Source organism: Chelonia mydas, chromosome 3, assembly GCF_015237465.2.
Source record: "Chelonia mydas isolate rCheMyd1 chromosome 3, rCheMyd1.pri.v2, whole genome shotgun sequence".
Lineage (NCBI taxonomy): Eukaryota > Metazoa > Chordata > Testudines > Cheloniidae > Chelonia > Chelonia mydas.
The window spans coordinates 143,096,512-143,120,709 of record NC_057851.1 but is presented as its reverse complement, the minus strand read 5'-3'; the positions used below and the strand labels follow the sequence as shown (position 1 = coordinate 143,120,709).

The window sequence follows — 24,198 nt, the reverse complement described above, 5'->3', positions numbered from 1 at the left end:
GTGACCTGCATGAGGTCAGATTATATGATCACAGTGGTTCCTTCTGGCCTTAAAAGTCTATTAAAATTGGAAGTGAAAATAAGACTGACTAGAGAGGGGACATATCATCTGTCACTGCTGTTACTTAGTTACACAGTAGGAATTCCCTCTTTTTAACTCCAAAATTAAAAAAAAAAATTTATAGCCTGTATCTGGATGTTAATCATTAAAGTGGCAAATATGAAGTGGGCTGTTCCCATAAGATGTTGGTTTAAGTGATATGGAAGTAGATCCAGGAATGAATGAATCTTGCAAACATTTGGCTTTTGTACTAGTTTTATTAATTGCAGCTGTGGGATTAGACAGATGTCAATTCATTTACTCTGAGGGGCAGAATGAAGGGTGTGATGATTATTTGAGTCAGTATCTTATTTTGAGAGATAAGATCCCTAACTTACCTTTCAAGGTTTGGTAAAATGCTTAAATTACATACATGGACCCAGTCTTTCTTCCAGCTTTTATACTTTGCCTCAGATTTTCCTCAGTTTAATACTCTTAATCTGGGATTGGAGAACAGAGGCATATGGGAGAGGGGAGCTCTCTCTCCCACCCTTGTTCCCTTCTAAGAGCTAAAGGGTCACTTTTTGGAGTGCAAACTGCTGGCCTGATTGACTTCACTATTAGTAGAAAAGTTCTTTCCACAGATAATTATTTTGCTAAACAACAGGGTTACATTTTGGAGTCTGTCTCTGCAAGGAAGAGGGCAAGAGCCTTTTTTTTTTTTAAGTGGAAATACAGGGCTCCAGCAGTCACCAGATGCCCTGTATTAAGCTCCTACTGGGATAGCATGTTACTGTTTCTAAAGTTAAGTGAAATCTCATTTTAATCCCCTAAAGTTTTTTTTTCCCTAGGTGGGAAAAATTGGGCAGCCTTATTTTTAGGGTAGCAGGATACAGATATTCCTTTATTTTTTGGTCACCTACTGGAGCCCATAAATAAAGATTAATAATACTTAGTTGCAACCTAAGAAGCAAGCTGCTTGTGTATAGTGAACAGGCTCAGAGCCAGGGCAGCACTCCCTCTCCACTGTGATCCTTACCTGAATATTATACTTTCCCTCTTACTAGGTTCATTAGTTGTGATGAAATCTGCAGTCATACAGATCACATGCCTACATTTAGCAAGGTGGGACTCCATACAAATAGGCTAGCATCCTCTTCTAAAACTTTCTGTGGCTAGGCTTATATTAGGCCTAGAGCTGACTAAGAACGTTGAAAATCCAATTTTATTCTTCATGATTTGCACTGCTTGACCAAGAGCACATGCTCCTGTATAAGCAGTACTGCTTTAACTTTCACAGAGCAGACCCCCTCTTAATAGAGATGGTCTTAGCATCTCTTTTCCCTTTGGTGATCAAATATCCATTTTAGCAAATACAGCAATTGCTAACCCTGAAGGGAAAAAAGGGAAAGTGGCATTTTAGCCTCTCAACACTAGAGCCCAGCTTTCAAAGCACCAGCTCAGGTGTTGCAGCACTAGCATTGTTATTGTTAATGAATTAAGTGCAGTAAGTGGTGACTCTTTCCACTTACCCCCCTCGAAAATCAAGCCACCCCCAAGCTAAATTTACTTAATGAAGTCTGACAGTTAAAACAGCCTCTACTTTATTAACAATTCCACACAATCTGCCTTTGGCTGAAGCTGGGTCTTCTCCTTAGCAAGGCTTCAGTTAGAAGATCTAGGGCCTTTAGTAAAGCCCAGTGGCCAGTACAAGCCTCTGTTGTGCCTTACTGGCCATCCTCTGCAGGTGCTGCACACCATTAGAAAATGAGTCATAAGACTTTCCTAGGCTCCTGCTAGTGCATATACACAGCTGGAAGTGGAGGTGCTATCAGTCCTGAAACTGTTAACAGCACACCTTCATTTCTAGTGTGTCCACCTGCTTGCTTACATACAGTATGGGGGATAGGTGATGGATGGTTCCATTGCTTGGTAACACAGAAGGTACCCTTCCTGTTTACATAGGCTTGTGGGCTGGAAACAATCCCTGCAGATGAAGAGCCCAGGCCAATAGAATCAGTCTCTGCTTCTCAAACATGAGGCTCTGAACTGCTCAGTCCATGTGGTTGGAGTCCAGCTCATCCAGGAACCGTCGACATTTCCCAATCAGCACTTTGATGGCTTCGCTCACCAGCACATCTGGGGGCAGGACACCTGTAGACTCCACTGAGACTAGGGAAACAGACAAGGATCAGCCCAGCTACTACCCAGCATCAGATCCTCCATGTTAATTAACGACTTGGATAATGGAATGGAGAGTATGTTTAGAAAATTTGCAGATGACACCGGGGGAGGGGCTTTAAGCACTCTGGAGGACAGGATTGAAATGCAATCAAGATAAGTGCAAAATACTACACTTAAGAAGGAAAAAATCAACTGCACAACTACAAAATGGGGAATAACTGGCTAGGTGGTAGTACCACTGAAAAGGATGAGGGGTTAAAGTGGATCACAAATTCACAACTTGTGAACAGGGCTAATATTCTGGGTGTATTAGCAGGAATAGCCCAAGAGAGGAAGTAACTGTGAGGCCTCGGTTGCAGTACGGTGTCTGATTTCAGGCACCACACTTCAGGAAAGATGTGGAGAAAATGGAGAGTCCGGAGGAGAGCTACAAAAATAAGAGGTTCAGAAAACATTGACCCATGAGGAAAGGTTAAAACTGGTCTTGTTTAGTCTTAAGAAAAGAAGACTGGGGTGGGGGGGTGGAGAGCAGGACGGACCCTGACAACAGTCCTCAGAGATGTTAAGTGCTGTTATAAAAACAAGGATCAGTTCTCCACATCCACTGAAGGTAGGACAAGAAGTAATGGGCTTAATTTGCAGCAAGAGATTTAGGTTAGATATAGTTAGAAAGTTTCTCCTAATAAGCGTACTAAAGCTCTGGAATAAGCTTCCAAGGGAGGCTGTGGAATCCCCATCATTGGAAATTAAGAACAGGATGAACAAACACCGCCAGGGATGGTCTAGCTTTCCTTAGTCCTGCCTCAGCGTAAAGAGCTGGACTTGATCACTTCTCAAGGTCCATTCCCCTTCTACGATTCTATGCTCCCTGCCACTCTGCCTACCTGTGGCTATAAGCAGACAGTGACCTGCATACAGTGACAAGTTAAGCCAATGTGGGCAACAGTTCAGACACTGCAGGGCTTGCTTCGTACAGGGAGAAGGAAATGTGAATGTCTCCTGCCCCAAAGCCAAGCCCCCCAGGGGCACCCACTGTAACATGAATGTATGAAAGGGTGGATCTTCTGCAGACGATGAAGAGGCTTAAAATAGCTTGATGACAAGTTGAGAAGCCAAGAAATGGGCTGAAGCATCCAGCAGAAGAGGAGGATTACTTACAGATGTAGTGATCTCGCACTCGTGCCAGGCGCACAAGGTTCTTCAGATCATCGTGCCGAAAGATCTCCCGGCTAAACGTGTCCATCCGAGCATTGGCCACTCTTGCCACCTTCTTCCCTGCAGGAGATAGGGACAAATACATACCCCCTCTCCATACTAGTGGACCAGCGATCTGTTTCCTGCCAGCACTGCACCCAAAACATGCAATTCTCCCCACCAGGAAAAGGCATTGAAGTCCTACACAAAAAACTGCCTTACTTCCAAAACAAACTTCAGCAAGGCATAAGCCCGAATAGGTAGCTCCAGCTCAAAAAGATAATGTGCATCCTGTCCAACATTAGGCGCAGTTCCACCTGAGGCCTCGAGACTGCTGGGAATGGCAAACTAACAGCCCACAGTTAGAACAAAGCCTTATGGACAACTGAGCAGCACCTGCAGCTGTAAAGAGCAATAGAAGAGCTAAGTGGACAGGCATATCCTACCCTGGCATCTCAGGGAGAGAACAGCCTCAACCTCATCACCTTTTTACACATAACAAACCCATTCATTTGTAGAGCCCAAACCCAGAATCGAGATTCCGGATTGAGGGCCATTGGGGAAGTAGGCTCTGTTTGTACAATGCCTGGTTCTAGACTGTACTCAGTCATCTCTGCAAATGCAGAGTCCCTGGGGTAGAGGTGGAAGGTACCTTTGATGTTCTGAATCTCAATAACTCCAGGGGAGAAGCACTTTTTCAGCGTCTCAGCTGCCTCCCCCTCAATGGGCTGCAGCAGAGTGATGTCAGGCAGCAGCCGGTAACTAGCTGTGGCCACTGGAGAAAACTTGGCATGGTCTTTACCTGAGGGAAAAGGCAGGAGCACGTTGCAGCAACTCAGAGAGGGCAAGATCCCCCAGGGCTGCCATTACCATGGCTCTTCCCAGCTCAATTTACCCCAAGCAGGCCCTTCAGAATGGTACTGTCAGAAGTAACAAGACATCACAACCCAGTCTGACACTGCTGCTTTGTGTGGCCAGGATGGACGCCCAATTTAGTTTCTGGATGATGTGGTGCTCATCCTAGGTCCGCCTTGGGCTTCATTAAGGATACACAGAACCCACCTCCATTCAGAGTGCCCACTAATCCCTCATTAGAGAAGGTTAAGCTCTGAACTGCTCCTTAATGCCTGAAATTTAAGACAAAAAAGCTGAGAGCCAAGCCACACTCAAGGCCCCACAGATCAGGGAAAAATCCCTATGACCTCATGCCCACTACACACACCATACCCCACCTGAAAGACCCACGCTTTTCATCTCGCTGCCCCACTGAGCACCCTTGACTCACCTATGCCTTTGACACAGTGCATGAGCACATCAATTTCCTGGCCAGGCCGCAACTGGGCAATAAGGATGTCATCATGAACAGGCCGCAAATCTGCATCTGGGAACAGGTCTGCTTGATTTCCCAGGGGCACCCACGTGATGTCTTTGCTGTACACTGTGGAGAGACGTACGACAGGTATCAGGCCAAGCTGCCTCAGCACTTAGAGAGATGAGACAACACTTATACAAGAGGCTGCTGATCCCAGCAGGGCAGGGAAAATACAACCATGAGGATTGGACCTTGCAAAAAGCAAGTTTCATAGAGGGAAGGGATCAGTTTTCTTCATGCCAGGGGGAGGGGAAGAGAGGAGTTCTCTTTCTGGTTGAGGTAGAGCTCACTGGGGTCAACAAAGCCCCTATCCTCTTGGGGAAGGGGAGAGTTTACTTCCAGAACAGGATAGTTTTACCTTTGTGATTAATGTAGAGCTCATTGGGGTCAGATGACTCCTTGACTGCGCAAGGATTCCGGCTGCATTTGATTTTCAGCTGGAACTGCAGCGTGTCAATTTCTGTGCCTTCCTCATCACCTAAAAAGGGATAGGGAAAGCAGAATAAGTCCTGCCTGGGCCATCTCCCCATTGACGAGATTCCCACTCCCTCCTGGAACAGCATATTTACTTAATCCATCTGGCACTGGTTTCACTTCAGAGCAGCCTCCAATATTTCCATTTATCATAGGATCCCCTGCACAGACTCTCACCTTGATTCTTATATTCAAAGAGGCGTGGGTCAGCTCGGATGGGAACGAGGCCCAAGCGATGGGCCAGGATCTCATCCTGCACAATGGACGTGTTGTTGTACACAAAGACCTTCTCTACAGCCATCGTCGGCACCTGAGGGAGAAGGAGACAGAGCAAATCAGGCAGGCAGTACCCCAGCCATACACTATTTGCTAAGCACCATTCCCTAATACCCAGCCAGAAGTTCTCTTACTCCACCCCCACCCTCTTTGGGGTTTGATTAACTCTTGCTCTTCACGGACACCATTACCAAAGGAGGGATCTAGACGAGGATCCTGTATCTTCTCTCTGCTCCTCACTTGAGTGTTACCATTGATTTTAATAGGATTTGCATTACCCCATATGAGCAGCTGTAGAACTTGGCCCTATGCTGGGGGGGCAGATCTGAGCATATGATCGGGGGGGGGAGCTGTTTAACAGCTACTAGCAGCTGGACTACACTTATCCCAGAAATGCAACAGCTTTTGCTGGTGGTCTCTTATATGCCCTCTAAGCTCTCCTAGCTTACAGAAGGACTGTTTGCCTCTCTCAGGGGCAAAGACTATGCGTTGTGAGCTCGGCAGTCCATGGAATATCCTCACTGCACTTCAAGCCTATTCTCCACCCCACTGAGTTTGGGGCTTCTGTCTTCTCTACACCCCTCAGTCACAAGCTCGCTTTTCCCAAAAGTTGGGACTCACTTCCCGACAGTCTTAGGAGCTAGAGCCCCAGCCGGCCTCCCTTGAGACTTCTTTACCAGTCAACACAATGTAGGTTCTGGGCAAAGAACGAGAAGATTGGGATAAATTTTTGTCCATCCCAAAGCAGCTCAACTTTAGCCAGGACTAGCAGTGAGAAATAGATATGACAGGATTTCACAGGACCAGCAGCTGGGTCAGACAGCCCTGGCGTGAAGGTCCAGAAGTCCCTGCTAGGTACCTCAGCGAGCAGGATACGCCGGAAGGCATTGGCGATGGCTGCGTCGATCCCCACCATGTCGAACTCCAGCGTGCTCTCGTCCATGTGGATCACGTCCACCCGGAAATTCTTCAGGGCAGACGCAAGGGAGCAGAGTCACTGGGGGTCCCCAGTTCCAGGAAGTGGGGGGGGGGGTGAGGTGCGGCTGGGCCGTGCTAGCTGCTGCCAGGTGACCAGGCAGCCTAGGGCCTGTCCCTTAGCCAGGCCCTGCATAGCCAGGCCCGGGGCCACCCGCCACAGTGCTGCAGAGACCAGCCACGGGAGACCCCAATCCCCCTCCCCCGCTCTGCTCTCAGGGCCCCGCCCCCCCCGCTAACCCCCCGCTCCCTTCACCCACCCCCCTCCCCCACTCAGGGGCCCCAGCGGCTTCTCACCTTCTCGAACTCGGCCTGGTCCCAAGCGTCATCGTACCCGGGGTAGTTGCCGGGGAAGTCCGTGGTGTGCACCTGGAGCGAAGCAGAGAGCTCGGTGCTGGGCGGGGCCGGGGCCGCTACCGGACCCAGGACCCCTCGTGCCCGCCCCCACCCCCCAACCGCCGCCTGCGCGCTAGGCCCCGCCCCTTGCCCCACGCCCGGGAGTGACGTCCCCCCCCAACTCACTCACGTTGCGGACCCCGAACTCCCCAAGTATCACGCGGCTCCGCATCTCCTCCACGCCGCCGCGCGCCGCCATGCCCCGCTCGCATCCCCGGCCACGCGACGCAGCAACAAGGGTGCTCGCCACTGCGCAGGCGCATGAGCACGTCCTCGCCTCTCCGTCACGTGATACGGCCTCTGCCTTTTCTTCCCCTTTGACAGCGCTGGCGTAGGGCACCGGCTTGGTCTTCACCATATTGGGTGTGGCGCTGTCATAGGAAACAGCCACTGCTACTCCCGCGTAGTTGTTGGCGTTAGCGGCTGGGCTGGGTGCGCGCTGTCCGGATGGTAGGGCGCAGCGCCGACCCTTCTCCCAGGGGTGCCCTTCTTCACGCTCGCTTTTTCTGCCACAACCAAAATGGCGTCGCGGCCAGGCCGCTATTACGAAAAGTCGCGAGAGTACAGGAGCTTCCACGTCCTCGGCCAGAGCGGCTGACGTCTGTGTCCGTCACCTCCGGGTCCTCCGTGGTGGAGACGCGGCTTCCCCGAGCCCCTGCGGCGCGGCGCGGAGCGGCCGGGGGCTCCTGTCCCCCCAGCCAAGGGGGAAGATGTCGGGGCCGGCGGGGGCAGGCGGCGGCGGCGGGAGGAGCGGGGCCGGCGCGGAGTGGGGCGGCTTCGAGGACACGCTGCAGGTACGGGCCGCGGGGGCCGGCCTGGGGGAGCCGCTGCGGGGCGCCCAGGGCTAGTGGCGGGGGGAGGCGGCCTGGCCGGCCTGTGCAGCCCCGCAGCGGTCAGCCCCTGCGGGGGCCCCCCCTTGCGCTGCCCCTCGGGCGGCGGCACCTGCTCTGGCTGCGGGACCGGAGCGCTGGGACGGGGTCTCCCCTGGCCCGAGCCTCGGCTCTGCTGAGCCTGGCTCACTGTCCGTCTGCCCTGGGCGCAGGGGGGAGGCTCCGCCGTGATCGACATGGAGAACATGGACGACACGTCTGGCTCCAGCTTCGAGGACATGGGCGAGATGCACCAACGCATGAAGGAGGAGGAGGAGGAGGACGTGGATGCCGAAGCTGCTGCGGCAGACGAGGAGGATGGAGAGTTTCTGGGCATGAAGGGTTTTAAGGGACAGCTGGGCCGACAAGTAGCTGACCAGGTGAGCAGAGTGCTGCAAGGGATGGGGCCCTGGCTATGTTACCTTCATGCGCTGGCTCTGACTGTGGTGGGCGCCAGATCCCATCTCGGGGCCAGGTAGCCCTTTCCCAATTGACCCTGTTCTCTCCTGGCCTCTATTCCCCATCTCCTTGAGGGTTTCCCAGTGCTCCAACCTGAGTCCCATTGTGGCCTTGATGTCCTTTGTCCTGCTTCCTCCCAGACTTTGGGTGGGATGCTGATCTCTCTGAAGATGTTTCTGTTTCCTCCTGGTTATTTAGCCACCTGGTGCTTTGGTTCTAGGGGAATCTGCTCAGAGCAGCATTGCAGAAGGAGTGTTCAGTCTGCTACAGTTGCCCATTTCTCTCCCCAGATGTGGCAGGCAGGTAAGAGACAAGCCTCGAAGGCCTTCAGTCTCTATGCCAACATAGATATTCTCAGACCCTACTTTGATGTGGAGCCCATCCAAGTTCGGAACAGGTGAGCAAACTGGGCAGAGGGGCAAATGATTCAGGTCATGCAGGCTTCTCACCTGCTTTTGAGCAGCTGTATGCACTGCTGTGGCCCATACACCAGGTGCTTTAGAAGGGCTGCCCCATGATAATGGACCAGGAACACATAGTAAAGGTGCCACTGAACAGGGCAGAAGAGCCATGCCATAAAATGAGGAGCATCTTCCACGCTATTTCTTGTATAATGAAGGCCTGGATCGCTCCTAATTAGTCCACTTCTGCTTATGGGCTTTTTATGGAGAAAGGTTTTGGGGGGAAAGTGCTCCCGGATACTCAAAGTACTTATCCCTCTTTATCCCTAAACAGTTACAACAAAACATCCCCGAACTGAGTTGGATGTTGTTTCATTTGAAGCCTGTTGGTGCCATTCTGTGTTCAAGACACAGGGTTTGTGGAGCTGAGCCCAGCAGCTCCTTTAGCCTTTCATTGTTGCTAATCTCTCATCCTGTGTGGGGAAAGCGCAGAGGCCTACTAAACCTCCATCTGTCCCACATAACGTTTGTTTCCACAGATGCAAAGCTTTGGCTGTCTCCTCTATGATAGCCTCTCTACAGTCCCCACTTTCCCATGGTGCCACCCTGCCCTCAGGACACCAGGCAAGAGTTCTTTCAGAAATCTACTTGTGCACAGAGGGCTAGGATTGCAATACAGATCCTTTCCTTCTAGGGCACTGTTTCCAGACTGGTCCCTGGTTGCTATTGGGATTGGCTGGCTCTGTTGGGGGTCAGAGGGAAAGAGAGATGGAGCCTTACATCACTAGAGCACTGATTCCAATATGGCCCCAGGTCACGGGGTTACACTGGCTCAGGAGATCAGGGAATGGAATACAGCATCTCTCACTTCTCAGGTTTCTTGTTAATTTTTTAATTGTCTTCCTTGCTGTTGACATCCTCCTGTGCTTTTGTGCGGTGCAGATTGCTGGAGTCCATGATCCCCATGAAGATGATTAATTTTCCCCAGGTGAGTTCCCTTGTGATGAACCAGGCTCTGTATCCTGAGTGAATGGGCTTCAGAGGCATTGGTGCGCTTAATCAGATGTTTGGGAGATGAGTGTGTTAGAAATGCCTATCAGTACTCTGCACACCTTTGCCTGAGGGGGTTTCAGCAGTTGTGACCGACAGCAAGGAGCCCATAAGGCCGGCCCTCTTAAGGCAGTGCTGTCCTTTATGCCTCTCTCAGAGCTAGCACAATCGCACAGCACCTACTCACTTCCACCCCCAAGTCCAGTGCTCTCCAAAGCTGTCAGTTTGCTAAGTAATAATCCTGTCAGCAAAGTGCTGCTGACACAGTGCTACAGACACTTTTGTTCACTCTCTCACTAATTGTACTGGAGCTGACTATGGCCTGAGAGCAGGAAACTCTGGGCTCTGACACAGACTCCTTTTGTGGCCTTGTGTTTTGCCTCCCTTCTTCCCCCTCCCCCCACCACCAAATAGAGCTCTATGGATGAATTTGTTAAAGCACTTTGCCTTGCATGTGTAAGGGTGATTGTGTATGGGTTGTGTGGGACAGAAGTTCTTGTATGGTCCCTCTACCAGATTTCCTGGTTAATTCCCATTAAACCACATCCCCCTACTCCCATGCAGTGGGACCCTAGCTCCTGATCTGACTTCTCAGTCAGTATCTCAGTTAAGCTTCCTCCTTAACCCTTACTCATATGATCGGTTCTCTTTGGTTCCTATCACCAGCCTTTGCTGTAATTGCTCAGGTCGGTAAGTGACCAGAGTATGAGCTAGGACTAGGGCACTTCCCATATAGCCTGGAGGTGGTCTGGCTTCCTGCAGCACTAACCAAACCCCTCCCTTCTCTGTCTCCCCTTGTAGAAGATTGCAGGTGAGCTCTACGGCCCCCTCATGCTGGTCTTCACATTGGTGGCCATCCTGTTGCATGGGATGAAGACCTCAGATACCATCATTGTAAGGGAACATTTCAGTTTCAAGCCAGGGTTTGCACCAGGCTTTGAGCTGCTGTTGGTTACACAGGGTGCTTCTGTTTTGAGAGTGACTTAGAAATGCGTTGGTGAAAGGGACCTTGGTGTGTGGTAGGGCCTATTGTTCTGGGGCTGGCAGGGTCAGAAGAATCCAATGCTCTGCTGTCTGGGAAGCTCGGAAAGAGCCTACTGCAGTGGATGGACCAGTGCAGGGGTGTAGTGCTGCTTAAGCAGTCCAGAGAGGTGTTCTGGCACCTGAAATCCAGGACAGGATGGTCAGGAGCGAGAGGAGCCGCCCTAGCCTGGGAGAGGAGCGGAGTGCTGTGCCGGGGGTTCCCAGTGAGTGGCCAGAAAGGTCCCGGGGTGAGTTGTGAGTGGGGATGTCGTGGGATTGGGACTGGTGGAGTTCGGGGGGCCAGGATATTGAGATGAGTGAGGGCTGTGACCAGTGGGGCTGAGGTGTTGGGCACTGCTGGGAGTGGAATGTATGGTCAGGGCTGCTGGGATGTGCGTGGGGGCTGTCAGGATAAGTTGGGGCTGGTGGAAAACCATTGCCATTATCTGATCAGCCAGTTAAATTGGGTTTATGGAGCAGCCCAATAAACATAGCTGGAGAATACCAGTGAGCGTTGCCCTAATTTGACATTTGTAGAGATTATTAATGTTGTAAAAACAGTATCTTACTTGTGCCGCCAGTGGGCTTTTTGACTAAGCATATATGTGCTTTGGATGTGCCTTGCTACTTAGCTTTTATACACCAAACTGTAAACTGAGTTAGGTATGTTTTATGTTGATACGATACATGTATTTATTAGTAAGGTCTGAAGTCTCAATTGCTGTGTTATGCAGCTTTTCAGTTAAACGTACTGGTAAAAGTTAGATGTTGGATATGGGGGCTTTTTTATGGTGATGTCACACACACTCATGCGTGACAGAATTACCAACTTGAGATCACTTCTGCAGGCCTCCTGCACTATACAATTAGCACTGCATCACTGGTCCATCCCCCCTGGATGCTGCTAGCCAGGCATTAGGTAAACATCTACCAAAGGCAAGGGGACATCTGCTGAGGGTGGGTAATGGTTGGTTGGTAACTGTTCTGTGTGTGGTGTCTTCTCTGCCATCCTCTTCACCTTCTTGCTCTCTCTGCAGAGGGAAGGCACACTGATGGGCACAGCAATTGGCACGTGCTTCGGTTACTGGCTGGGCGTCTCCTCCTTCATCTATTTCCTGGCATACCTGTGCAATGCCCAGATCACCATGGTGCAGATGCTGTCACTGCTGGTATGTTCAGAGCGGGGTTCCCAGGGTGCAGGGTAGCTGCACAGAGCTCCACCAGGGGAAGGAGGATGGGAATGTAGCCCTTGCATCATGGTAAACTGATGGTTTCTATTTGTGGCTGTACTGTATACATATGAATAATCCCTTGGGGCAAGGCAGGAATTTACTTTGAGTCTCAAGCTGCTATCCCTGCTGGGGACCCCTCTCCTGGGACAAGGGGAGGGGACAGTTGCTCCAGACTGACAGCTTGTTTCTTTCCCTGATTTCAATGCCCAGCTGTGAAACTGGGAGATTCCCATTTGCCTCTAGACATAAGTTAGTTTCCTTCATCTGCCACAGCCAGGCCCTGTGGTATCTAAGCCCACAGTGGGGCCTACTGCCAGACCCACCTCCAGCAGGCCCTGGCATTCTGGGGCAGGAAGCCATACCTCCAGCCATCACAGTAGCCACAGCTGGTTGTGTGATAGTTGGCTGCTGCACCTCTCTGGCGTACGTGCACCTAGTGAAGCTTTGGTGTGCTCAGAGTAAGCTGCTACTTTTCATGTCCAGTGCATATTATGTGCCTCCATGTGGGGCTGCCACTCTTACCATACATTTTCTGTTCCTTTCAGGGCTATGGTCTCTTTGGACACTGCATCACCCTCTTTGTTACCTATAACATCCACTTCCACTCCCTCTTCTATATCTTCTGGCTGGTGATTGGCGGCCTCTCCACACTACGAATGGTAAGGGATGGGCAGCCTAGCAGGGGCTCTCTGCTAAGCAGGCTTGTCAGCTGTAATTTTGCAGAGATACACCTTTGATGTCACTCCTCCCTTCCCTGAGGTTAGTGGCTAAAGTCTGGGTCTCGCTAGGCTATGGGGAGCCCCACTGCAGGTGAACTAGAGGAGACAGCAGTGTGATGTGCTTTCAGCTCTGCAGGACTGGCAGTAATTCCCATCACAACTGAGTGGGATGTCATGGGAAGCAGCCTGACTCCCCTTGTAGTGGGCAGCATGATGGGGAGTCCTGGAGGTCCATACCCATTCCCACAAAGAGTATTCCGTTAGCACTGACAGGAGGTGACTGCTCACTGAACATGGTACCTTCTAACCCTTACCAGCTTCCTCTGGCTAGACCCAAGAGCTCTGTCTAGGGATATTGGAGGCCTGATTGCAGCAGGGATCTGCCTGAAGAGGGGGTGAGGGATCAGCAAGCTCTTGCAGCTTGGCCCATCTCCCATGTGCATCTCCTGCTCAAGATTCTGAAGTCAGAGGCGGGGCCTTGTCTGTCTAACCCGGGTCTCTTTCCTAGGTTGCTGTGCTGGTGTCACGCACAGTAGGACATACCCAGCGGCTCATCCTGTGTGGAACCCTGGCTGCTCTGCACATGCTTTTTCTCCTCTATCTGCACTTTGCCTATCACAAGGTGGTGGAAGGTAAGAGAAGGCAACACCTGTTTAGGCTTGGGGTTATTGACTGGGCATCCTGGGGCCCTGCTTTCTGTTCTTCCCAAGCTGTAGCACAGTTCTGGGTCAGGTAACACAGGAATTTCCATATGTGATCAGATGTGAGATCCATCTACTCTAGTGTCCTGTCTGTCAGTGGCCAGTACCAGATGCTTCAGAGGCAGGTCTAATGTGGTATAATCTGCTGCCTGCGTTCGGTCTCATTCGAATAGCTACAGCCTGGCATAAGCCTTGAAGGACAAGAATTGATAGCCCTTCCAAAGTGTTAGCATAAGTGTTAACTGTGGATATTCTTGTAATCCATATAAATGTCCAGTTCCTCTTTGAATCTTGCTAAATTCTTAGTCTCACTTACTGCCTGTGGCAGGGAGTTCCAAGGTCTAATTATGCATTGTATGAAAAAAGTATGTTTATCTACTTTGAATGTAACATCCCTTGTTCTTGTGTTATGAGGCAGGGAGAATTCCCTTGTTTAGACCATCCATTATATATAATCTCCTCTCTGACTGTAAACAATGCCAGTCTCTTCAAATGAGTTTTTCCAGGTCCCTAATCATTCTTGCCACCCTTCTCTAAACCCCCTTCAATATCCTGTTTGAGATAGGGTGACCAGAACTACATGCAGTATTCCAGACGCGGCCCCACCCTTGATATTTATAGAATGGCTTAACGTTTTTTGGAAGTCAGCACTGCCCTGTCATGGATCCATTCTCTCTGCTGGAGCAAGGGCTCCAAGTCCACAGTGTGAGACTCATCTGCTGGGAAGAACATTTTCCAAAGGATTGCCCTAGAAATCACTTGCTTTAAAGGGGTTACAGGCAGGGCCTGGGGCACAGGTCCTCAGCCTGTACTTGTATTCCCTGCCACACCAGGTCCATATTTGTACTGCAGAGAGATACAAATGTCTCACAGCCCTTGCCAGCTGCAGCTCCCGCTATAAATATTTTATGCATAACTAAGGATGAAAAACAGGAGATCTGTGGGACTGTCCTGAGGGACAACTGGACAGGTGCTGAAGTCAAATGGAGAGAGGGCTCCCTCAAGCTGAGGGTACCTAGGAGTATCTCAGGGGAGCATGTGACACTGCAGTGGTCCCCCAGAAAGAATGATGGCTGACAGTCTCAGGGTGAGGGGCTCTGTATTCCACTCTTCAGATACATAGCCACCCTGCCCTACTGCAGAGGTGACAGGCTCTGCTCAGTGCAGCTGTTTAGCCACGTGCACACAGGGCTCGTTCTGGAAGTATTACTGCTTGTATGAACCTAAAAGCTACCTGTCCTGAGACCCCAGCCTCCAGCATACATGTGCAATGCCTCTGAGCATGTGCCCTGTCTGCCTGGCCAGAGTGGAATAGAAACACTCTTCCCTTAGTGTCTAACTCTCACTTCTTACCCTTCTCCGCAGGTATCCTGGACACGTTAGAAGGACCCAACGTCCCCCCCTTTCAGAGAGTCGCCAGAGACATCCCCATTGTTTCCTCTGTTGTACTGAACACAACAGCCAAAGCCATCGCGCTGACCCTGTAGCCTCATGGACTCTGACTTGCTGCCCTCACCTCTTCTGGGGCCATTAGGTCATAACCACCTGCTGTTACCTGGGGAAAGGACAAAAGAGCAGGACTTGGTTTCTCTTAACCTCTTTTGGGGAGCTGAGTGCAGGGCTCCCCCTTGTATCTCAAAGGAACTCAGCTCTTCCCAGCCTGCATCTGTGCTGGTCAGAGCTGTCCTCTCAGCCTCCTGCACACTTAGCTGGGATTTTATAGCTGCTGTTCCCGCCCCAACCCTTTTGCTTGTCTTGTAACTACCAGCCTGTGTGCTCTGCTCCCCTTCTGAAGAGGGAGGAATTAAATGGATGTTGGTGCTGAGTGATGCCTTATGTTAGAACCTGCTCATACAGGGGAGAGAAGGAAGAGTTTTGTTGGGTCCCATCTAATCTTTCCCTCTCCCCTCCCAGAGCTGAACAGGATTATGCATTGCAGCCTGTTCCCTGGACCTTTATCTGGTGCATTTTTAAAAGTCCTGTGAGGGGGCTTCCCTTGAGCAACTATTCAGTAACTCAAAAGGCCCTTCAACATTAGCAAAGGTGCCCTGAGAATCTGCTGGAACATTGCACTGCTTAACTGAGCCCCCTTCCTCCTTAGCATTCCCCACAAACAATTCCTCTCCATTTCCAGTAGGTGCAGGCTTATCTCACCCTGCTTCCCCTCTTGTTGCTATATGTCATAGCCGGACTGACCAAGCTGTTTCAGTCTTGGTCATGGAACTCAGTCCCTCCACCTCCATGATCGCGCTGTTGCTCTTCTGATACCTCCCCCTGCTTTATTGTTCCATGGGACAGGGGTTCCCCCACCCATCCCACCAGCAACTGCATTACTTGAGCCTGCGCATAGCAGTTGGCAGAGGTGCTTATTTACCTTCTTCTAGATAAACCTACTGTAGGATGGTGCACAATTGCCTAGAAAACCACACTCCGTTATCAGTGGCTCACAATCAAGCTGGTGGGGCATCTCAAGTGGGGTCCTGCAAGGATCGGTCCTGCACCTCGTTCTATTAAATATCTTCATAAATGATTTGGATAATGGCATGGAGAGTACACTTAAAGTTTTCTGATGATACCAAACTGGGAGGAGTTGCAAGCAGTTTAGAGGACAAGATCAGCATTCAAAGTGATCTTGACAGGAGAAATAATCTGAATTAGGGACAAATGCAGAGTACTACAATTAGGAAGGACTAATCAGTTGCACAAATACAAAATGGGAAAGGACAGCCTAGGAAGGAGTACTGCAGAAAAGGGTCTGGGCATTATAGGAAATCAAACTAAATGAATCAGTTTAACATGGTTGCAAAAAAAAATAAAAAAAAAATCTGGCATGTATTAACAGGAGTGTTTAAGCTTCCACTCAGTACTGATAATACTCCAGTTGAGGCCTTGTATCCAGTTCTGGGCATTACACTTTGGGAATGTGGACAAACTGGAGAAAGTCCAGAGGAGATCAGCAAAAGTGATTGATGGTCTAGACAATGATTTATGAGGCAAGATTGAAAAAAAATTTGGTTTGTTTTAGTCTGTAGTAGACTGAGGAGGGACATAAGCCTTCAAGTATGGAAAAGGTTGTTATAAAGGAAAGTGATCTCCTTAACCACTGAGGACAGGATAAGAAGCAAGGGGCTTAAATTGCAACAAAGGAGATTTAGGTTAGACTTTAGGAAAAGCTTTCTACTGTAATGGTAGTTAAGTAGTGGAACAAATTACCTATGGAGGTTGTGGAATCCCAGTCACTGGAAATGTTAAAGAACAGGTTAGACAAACAACTGTCAGGGATGGTTGAGAGAATAATTCCTGCCTCTGTGCAGGGGACTGGACTAAATGACATATCAAGGTCCCTTCCAGTCCTGCGTTTCTATGATTCTTGGCAGTAAATGCAAATCACCTACTCTGCCTGTCTCCTAGCTGTGGACATTGGTTTTCGTGTCTGGTGTAGTGGAGGGGCTTCCTGTTCCCCAGCACACTCCATGAATTGTTTGCCCTCAGCTGTCCAACCTCTTAGTCTGATGCTCAAATACTGTTTCCCAAAAGTGTTTTTAAGCAGATTCTCTGGCCTTCTCCACTCCATTTGGACCACTCAGGTAACACCAGGGGAGCAGAAAACATCTATTAGTCCCCTGAAGGGGATTCCCCCGTGCGGTAGGAGGTGTGGGGAGAGAAAGAGAGGGAAGAAGAGTCTCCACAGTGCATTATAGCAGATGTATTCAGCTCATAGGCCTTCTGCTGCAGGGGCTATGGCAGGGTGCAGATGAGCAGCTCAAACTAGCCCTAGCTACTGGCTTGTCTTCTGGCAGCCATAGCCAGCTAGTGCAAATGAGAGCAGCCTCCAAGCTATTCCAACCTGTACCAAGGCAACGAGTAGATGGCTCTCAGCTTTCCCCCTCCCCCGAAGGCTGGGCTAGGTTGCTTTCTGTAGCAGAGGACCCATATTTCATAGAATCTTCCCTAGCTGTGGGTAGAGCTATTCAAGCACCTAACTATACATTGCTACCATGAAAGACAGTGATTAGACAACAGGCCAGGGAAAGTATGGGGATTACTCTAGTGTGGTGGTTACAGCACTCGCCTAGGACTGGGGAGACCTTGTCCCAGTGTTTCTGAAAAAAAATGAAATAGCTTCAGCAGGAATGTCAGAGGCAGTCATCTTGTAGCACCCCCTTACAGCTGGGTGTGCCTGTGCCCCAGATCTGCCTCATTTCTACCCCCTCTCCCTGAGCAGGAACTGCACAAGTTTCACTGTTACTCCCGGGCTTGGTTTGTTTATTGGCACACATGTAACTTTCTTATTCCCACATTAATGGAAAGTCCAAACTCCCAACTGTCCAGCCAAAGTAACATTCCCTTTGGGACTTCTGCCAGGCCTAGGTGCCTCTTTCATAGACTGTTTTAAGTACACTCCCAAGCCAAATCAATAAATCACCGATCCTCTTTAAATGTGCCCTTCCTCAAACTCCTCTCCGAGACATCCATATGTACAGCCCTAAGAAAAATCAATAAACCATACATCCAGTCTCCCTTTATCAAGTGATACTTCCTAGGGCTCTCCTTGGCCACAGGTTCCTTTCCAGAGCTCATAATTACCTGTCTTCCTCAGCCCAGGGTACCATCCTGCCATCTTCCTCAAGGCCCATCTTGTTGGTACTTCCTTCCCTTTCCTTCTTCCTAAGAACTATCTGACTTTATATAGGGTAGAGGTGCCCACTGTTAACCTTATTAGGAGATACTTAACTGGCCACAGCGGGACTGGGTCCACTCCCTGTTAAGGGGCTAGCCCCAACTATGACAAGGAGAGACGGAGAAAGTGCTGCATTAGACTGTCCCGTAGCCTGATGGCTAGGGACTGCTCCTGTGATGTGGAAGAACTCAGTTCAAACCCCTTCTCCACAGCAGGCAGAGAGCAAAACTGAACCAGGATTTTCCCCAACCCAGGAGAGGGCCCTAATGACTGGACTACAGGTTATAAGGGAGACTTTTTCCTTCCTCCCACCAGGCCATTTTGTGACTCTAGCCTCCCTTGCCTTTGTTGAAATGCAGAACTTTGAGTTGGGTCAAAATTAAAGGTTTTGATATTTCTGAAACATTTTGATTTTTTTGGTTTTGGTTGAAACTATTTGCTGAACTCACATTTCATGATGAACAAACTCGCACTTTTTGACAAATAAACTATTTGACAAACAATTTTTGCTCAGCTCTGCTGCTTAGTCACCTGTCTCTTTGTGCCACTTGGTAACTTTCCACTCTCCAAACCCTCTCCCTGCAGACCAATGTGCTCAAACTAACTTCCCAACCCTCGGACACCCTCCTTAGCAAAACTATTGTGTGATCCGAGTACAGTCATTAAGGTCAGCTTTCTTTTGTGCCCAGTCTTAGGAAGACATGAGACAGCCTTTACCAACAGAGATGGAATCCATGCATGCACAGACAGAGGGGCATTCATGATCCAGCAGTTTTCATAGTAACAACTTCATAATATCAACCAGAATTCCTAAATTGTACATAGGTTCCCCAATTCATCACAGGCTCCTACCCAGGGATACAGGTACATTCCCACAACGCACATACCCTGCAATGTAAGTTCCTCCCCAGAATTGCCTGTCTGGCTTCCCTTCTCAGGGCAGCTTATTTGGGCTTATCATCATCCAGATTGACCCAATCAGGATCACTTTGGGGGCAGTGTCTAGAGTCAGGTACTCTGAGTGGCTTACTTTGGTCCACTGTCCTCTTTTCTAATGTCTTAGGTGTAGGGCCTACGTTCCAACTAGTCCCTTCTGCTCTCATAATCTAAAATGAGTCTATTCCTGTTCTTCCCTGAATGCTGGTTCTTCCAACACCAAATGGAGTACATGCAACAGGACTGATTTGGAGATGGGGAAGGAGAGAGACTCAGCTCTAAGCCATTAGGCTCTAGGCCACTGGGATGATTCCAGCCCAGCTCAGCAGGGCCCAAAACTCATTCCCCTCTGTCAGCTGGCCCACAGACACTGCATTTTTTGCTAGGCCAGGCTCCATCAAAACTGGGTCTTCAGGGCTCCCAACACAGAGATAAAGAACTGTGTCTCCGCTTCCACATCTAGTGATGGTTCCTCCAGCTTAGGCCCAATGCCTGGGTCCCAGTCCATTCCCTCATGCTCACTGAAAGCCCAGCAAATGTCAGCGTGCCGGGCTCTCTGGGGAGTGCCACACCTGAGTCTGGGACTACAGCCTGGCATAAGGTCTGACACCCCTCGACTCCATGCTGCTAAAAGCGGCAGTGCGGCTTGTTTCATTCCTTTTTCCAGTTCCAGTTTGTATTCTATGAGCACGAGTGTGAGTGTACAATGGTATTTTCTGCCCTGTAGGGTTTTATATTCCGCTGAACCATATGGAGGTCAGCCAGTGCTTTTGCATAAGAAAGAACAATACATACAGTCTGCAGCATAAGTTTTACTGCATAAGCCCCTTCCCTATATCTCACTAAATCTGGTCTGGGGCCAGGATTAGGAACTGATTAGCCACCAGGCCTTCTTGCCCCATGCACTGGCTGTTTTCACAGCCCGTGCCCCAGACACCCAGAGGAATCATGTTTGGAACTAACAGCCTCTGTCCTCTCAAAGTGTTCCTCACTATCCCAGCTCCAGGACCTTAGAAGTGGCTTACCACTCATGCCAAGTGATGCTGCAGGGCTGCTACAGTTAATGGAAGTTGGACATGTCCCAGGGGCTCTCTTCCCAGAGCCACTCTCTAATAATAGCCCTTTTAGTGGAACATGGGTAATTGGTGCCTGGAGGTAATCATGAGGGAGAATGCAACATTTTCTCCCTTTCAACCTGCATTGGCCAGAGGCACTGAAAAGAGACCTGGCTGCGCTATCCGACAATCCTTCCTGCTGGAGCTACTGTGTGTCTGTCTAGGTTGCTCTGACACACAGCCATTTTACTCACAAACCCCACAGCAAAGGACCTTATTCCCACTCAGACACCTAATCTGAGCACACAAGAGATTCTGCAACTCCCTGTTTGCAAAACATCACCTATACCAGCACTGGACACTTGGATGCCGGGAGCCAGGGTTGGCACCACAATGGCCCCTCTCCTGCTCCAGGGCCCATGCAGTTACTTCTCCACACCCACTTGACTTCAGAGTCTTCTTGCTTCGGTTTTTGAGCCTTTTGAAAACCTAGCCCCCCATCAACCCCCTCTATCTCCATCCCACCTGCTGTGAAATGGGGAGACCGGTATTCACTCGCCTCTAGAACCTGGTGGCTGGAAAGTGCTAGAAGGGAGCTAAGGGTTATTCAGTCAGGGCGTTGACACCTTCAGAGAAAATCAGGTGTTGCAACCCAGGCCTTGGACTTATCACCTGAGCCCAGACCCTTACCTGCCTTGTTCTGCCGCTCCCCTTTGGTTTCTATATGCTGCCTCGTGCGGCCTCGTGACATGCAAACCCTGGCTCAAGTGACCACTTCTCCCTTCCAAAGAGAGAAGTTGAAAGGCTACTTAACATGCTCGCCAGGATCCAGTTTCTCCCTCACTTGGCATCGCCTCTCTCCTGTGCCTGATGCTCAGGAGCCTGGTTTTGCTTCCTTAATTACTCACGAGATGGGATTTTGCTTGGGGGTTTCTATATACAGCACCCAATCCTTTTCCTTAGTGGATTAGCTCTTTGCAGAAAGCTGCCTACATATGCAGTTTAATCTAATCTTCACATCACTCCACTAGCTTCTTTATACTGCAGTTTATACTGAGCTGAAATCTAGCCATAGTCTCTCTGCTTCCTATTTCCCACCAGCTACAGAATTCTTTCAGGGACCTCAGCATGGTGCTTTCCCAGGTCCCTCTCATCTGCACCCTGGGGAGCATTGTGAATGGAAGGGGGCCAGGCCCCCTTCACCTGCGTTGCTCACACTTAAGTTCATTCATTTAATGGGAGTGGGCCAGAAAAGTCCTGCACAGTGAGTGTTGCTGAGGTAAGCAAAGCTGGGATGTTTCTCAACCCCCTTCTCTCTCCCTCTGCCTCCATGCACTGAGCAAGGGATGTGAGCAGAGCCTGGCCCGTCTAACTCAGGGCTTAGCTACACTTGAGAGATACAGCGCAATAAAGGAGCCCCGGGCGCACTAGCTCACTACCCATCCACACTGGCAAGGCACGTAGAGCGCTCTGACTCTGCGGCTCCAGCGCTGCTGGGACTCCACCTTGGCGAGTGGAATGATTGCTGCGCCCCCGCTGGAGCGCCGCAGCGCCAGTGTGAACGAGGTGTTGCATTACTGTGCTCTGATCAGCCTCCAGAAACGTCCCATAATCCCCTTAAGTCAAGTGCCACTCTGGTCATTGTTCTGAATTCGCTGTAGGAATGTGGATATGGCGTTCGAAAGCTCCGTTTCTGACAGCTGGCTGCTTATCTGCTCCCAGACAAAGCAACCATTACTGTGGAATGGGGTGTATGAGAGAGGCGGGGGAGAGGGAGGGTCTGCTGCTGTCTGAACTTACAAGACAGCATGCTGACATGCTCTCAGCCCCCAAAAACCCACTCTCTTTCCCCCCACATACACACAACACACTCCCTGTCACACTCCACCCTACCCCACCCCCATTTGAAAAGCATGTTTCAGTCACTTGCATGCTGGGATAGCTGCCCATAATATACTGCTCCCAATGCTGCTGCAAGTGCTGCAAATGTGGCCACGCCAGTGAGCTGGAAGCTGTCAGTGTGGACAGACTGGAGCGCTTTCCCTACTGCGCTCTCCAAAGGCTGGTTTAACTCAAAGCGCTCTACAGCTGCAAGTGTAGCCATGCCCTCAGATGATGAGCCCTGGGGGCAGGAACCATGTCACTGAGCACACACCACCAGTGTTTATCAAAGAAATCCCCAGGTCTCTGGCCTCTCTGCTCTGACAGATCATTCCCTGATCAGCTTTAATTCACTCTCTCCACTGAATGAAGAAAGGCACAGGGTTGGGGGGGCGGGGAGGCAAACTGCCTGACTCCCTTCAGTCCTACCATGTTTCCAGCTGTTATCCAGAATCCTTCCTCACCCCCTGCCTCTCCTCCTCTTCTTTCAGAGTAACTCTCCTGGGATCTACAATCCCCCGTCATTTCCCTGCCTCAGCCAAGGCTCTGTTAGTCCCATGATACCCTAGATTATCCCGTTAGCCTTTGAGATTGTCGATCTCAATGGGTAGTGATCAATGGCTCAATGTCTAGTTGGCAGCCAGTATCAAGCGGAGTGCCCCAGGGGTCGGTCCCGGGGCCAGTTTTGTTCAACATCTTCATTAATGATCTGGATGATGGGATGGATTGCACCCTCAGCAAATTCGCAGATGACACTAAACTGGGGGAAGAGGTAGATATGCTGGAGGGTAGGGATAGGGTCCAGAGTAACCTAGACAAATTGGAGGATTGGGCCAAAAGAAATCTGATGAGGTTCAACAAGGACAAGTGCAGAGTCCTGCACTTAGGAAGGAAGAATCCCATGCACTGCCACAGGCTGGGGACCGACTGGCTAAGCAGCAGTTCTGCAGAAAAGGACCTGGGGATTACAGTGGACAAGAAGCTGGATATGAGTCAACAGTGTGCCCTTGTTGCCAAGAAAGCTAACGGCCTATTGCTGCATTAGTATGAGCATCGGCAGCAGATCGAGGGAAACCATTATTCCCCTCTATTGGACACTGGTGAGGCCACATCTGGAGTATTGCAACCAGTTTTGGGGCCCCCACTACAGAAAGGATGTGGACAAATTGGACAGAATCCAACGAAGAGTAACGAAAATGATTAGGGGGCTGGGGAACATGACTTACAAGAAGAGGCTGAGGGAACTGGACTTATTTAGTCTGCAGAAGAGAAGAGTGAGGGGGGATTTGATAGCAGCCTTCAACTATCTGAAAGGGGGTTCCAAAGAGGATGGAGTTAGGCTGTTCTCAGTGGTGGCAGATGACAGAACAAGGAGCAATAGTCTCAAGTTGCAGTGGGGAAGGTCTAGGTTGGATATTAGGAAAAACTATTTCACTAGGAGGGTGGTGAAGCACTGGAATGGGCTACCTAGGGAGGCGGTGGAACTTCCATCCTTAGAGGTTTTTAAGGCACAGCTTGACAAAGCCCTGGTTGGGATGATTTAGTTGGGGTTGGTCCTGCTTTGAGCAGGGGGTTGGACTAGAGGACCTCGTGAGGTCTCTTCCAACCCTAATCTTCTATGATTCTATGAAACCATGTGACTCCCTTATATGTGTTGCTGTGCAGAAGAGAATGTGCCTTCCACTCTTCCCTTTCAAGCCATGCTTTAGTTCCACCAGTGCAGAGAGATTTGACTAAAGCCAATGGCCTCTGCAACCAGCTCCTCTGCAACTCCCCAAGCAAAGAAGAGAAAGTGCCTAGTCGACGGGACCCCCAAACCACCATTTGGAAGCTGTTGCTGCAGCCAGCCCTCATGGCGCCCCTTGGGGAGGCCCTCTGTTTTAACCCTTGCTGTGGAGAGTTTTATATCAAGCACTCTCACTGATGTCATACCAGGCATTTTACTTATACCCGTGCCATGCCACAACAATATTACTAATGGTGAATAATACAGCATCTTTGTTCCCAACATCACCTTGCTCGCCCCCAGCCTACCACCAACTCCACTCACATACCAGCCCTACTTCAGAACATGTCTCTGATAGCAGCAGCCCTGAAAGCACCATTTAAAATCCTTTTCTCCCCATTTTTAGACCAACAGCTTGACCCTCCTGGGGTTGGCATGTGGAGTTGTCTCACTGGACGGGTAACACCACAATATCTTCCCCACCCATCTCTGGCCTGGAAGTAGGGTCCTTTTTACACATGCCTGGCCCTCTCAGATGTCCATGGAACTTATTAA

General features: G+C 50.1%; 2 protein-coding genes across 2 annotated transcripts; one reads left to right on the top strand and one right to left on the bottom strand.

Annotated features, from left to right (window-relative positions):
• Window positions 1-297: 297 nt before the first annotated feature.
• Window positions 298-7,268, bottom strand: POLR1C (RNA polymerase I and III subunit C). The gene is made up of 9 exons (XM_037895476.2): window positions 7,041-7,268; window positions 6,812-6,883; window positions 6,399-6,506; window positions 5,441-5,573; window positions 5,148-5,267; window positions 4,703-4,855; window positions 4,070-4,219; window positions 3,382-3,498; window positions 298-2,211 (listed from the first exon to the last, which is right to left on the bottom strand). Exons 1-9 carry the CDS (start codon window positions 7,266-7,268, stop codon window positions 2,093-2,095), a joined length of 1,200 nt encoding a protein of 399 aa, XP_037751404.2. The 3' UTR covers window positions 298-2,092.
• Window positions 7,269-7,476: 208 nt separating this feature from the next.
• Window positions 7,477-18,548, top strand: YIPF3 (Yip1 domain family member 3). The gene is made up of 9 exons (XM_037895478.2): window positions 7,477-7,704; window positions 7,953-8,159; window positions 8,529-8,635; window positions 9,582-9,627; window positions 10,491-10,583; window positions 11,750-11,881; window positions 12,490-12,603; window positions 13,172-13,295; window positions 14,730-18,548. Exons 1-9 carry the CDS (start codon window positions 7,621-7,623, stop codon window positions 14,849-14,851), a joined length of 1,029 nt encoding a protein of 342 aa, XP_037751406.1. The 5' UTR covers window positions 7,477-7,620; the 3' UTR covers window positions 14,852-18,548.
• The last annotated feature ends 5,650 nt before the right edge of the window (window positions 18,549-24,198 follow it).

Excerpts from the sequence above, each read along its gene's own strand:
- POLR1C (XM_037895476.2), bottom strand. The coding sequence starts at position 7,268 with ATGGTGAAGACCAAGCCGGTGCCCTACGCCAGCGCTGTCAAAGGGGAA. Across the intron at positions 6,507-6,811 it reads ACCAGGCCGAGTTCGAGAAG|AATTTCCGGGTGGACGTGAT; the intron begins GTGAGAAGCCGC and ends TCTGCCCTGAAG. Across the intron at positions 2,212-3,381 it reads AGTGCGAGATCACTACATCT|TCTCAGTGGAGTCTACAGGT; the intron begins GTAAGTAATCCT and ends CTGTTTCCCTAG.
- YIPF3 (XM_037895478.2), top strand. The coding sequence starts at position 7,621 with ATGTCGGGGCCGGCGGGGGCAGGCGGCGGCGGCGGGAGGAGCGGGGCC. Across the intron at positions 7,705-7,952 it reads GCTTCGAGGACACGCTGCAG|GGGGGAGGCTCCGCCGTGAT; the intron begins GTACGGGCCGCG and ends CCCTGGGCGCAG. Across the intron at positions 8,636-9,581 it reads CCCATCCAAGTTCGGAACAG|ATTGCTGGAGTCCATGATCC; the intron begins GTGAGCAAACTG and ends TGTGCGGTGCAG.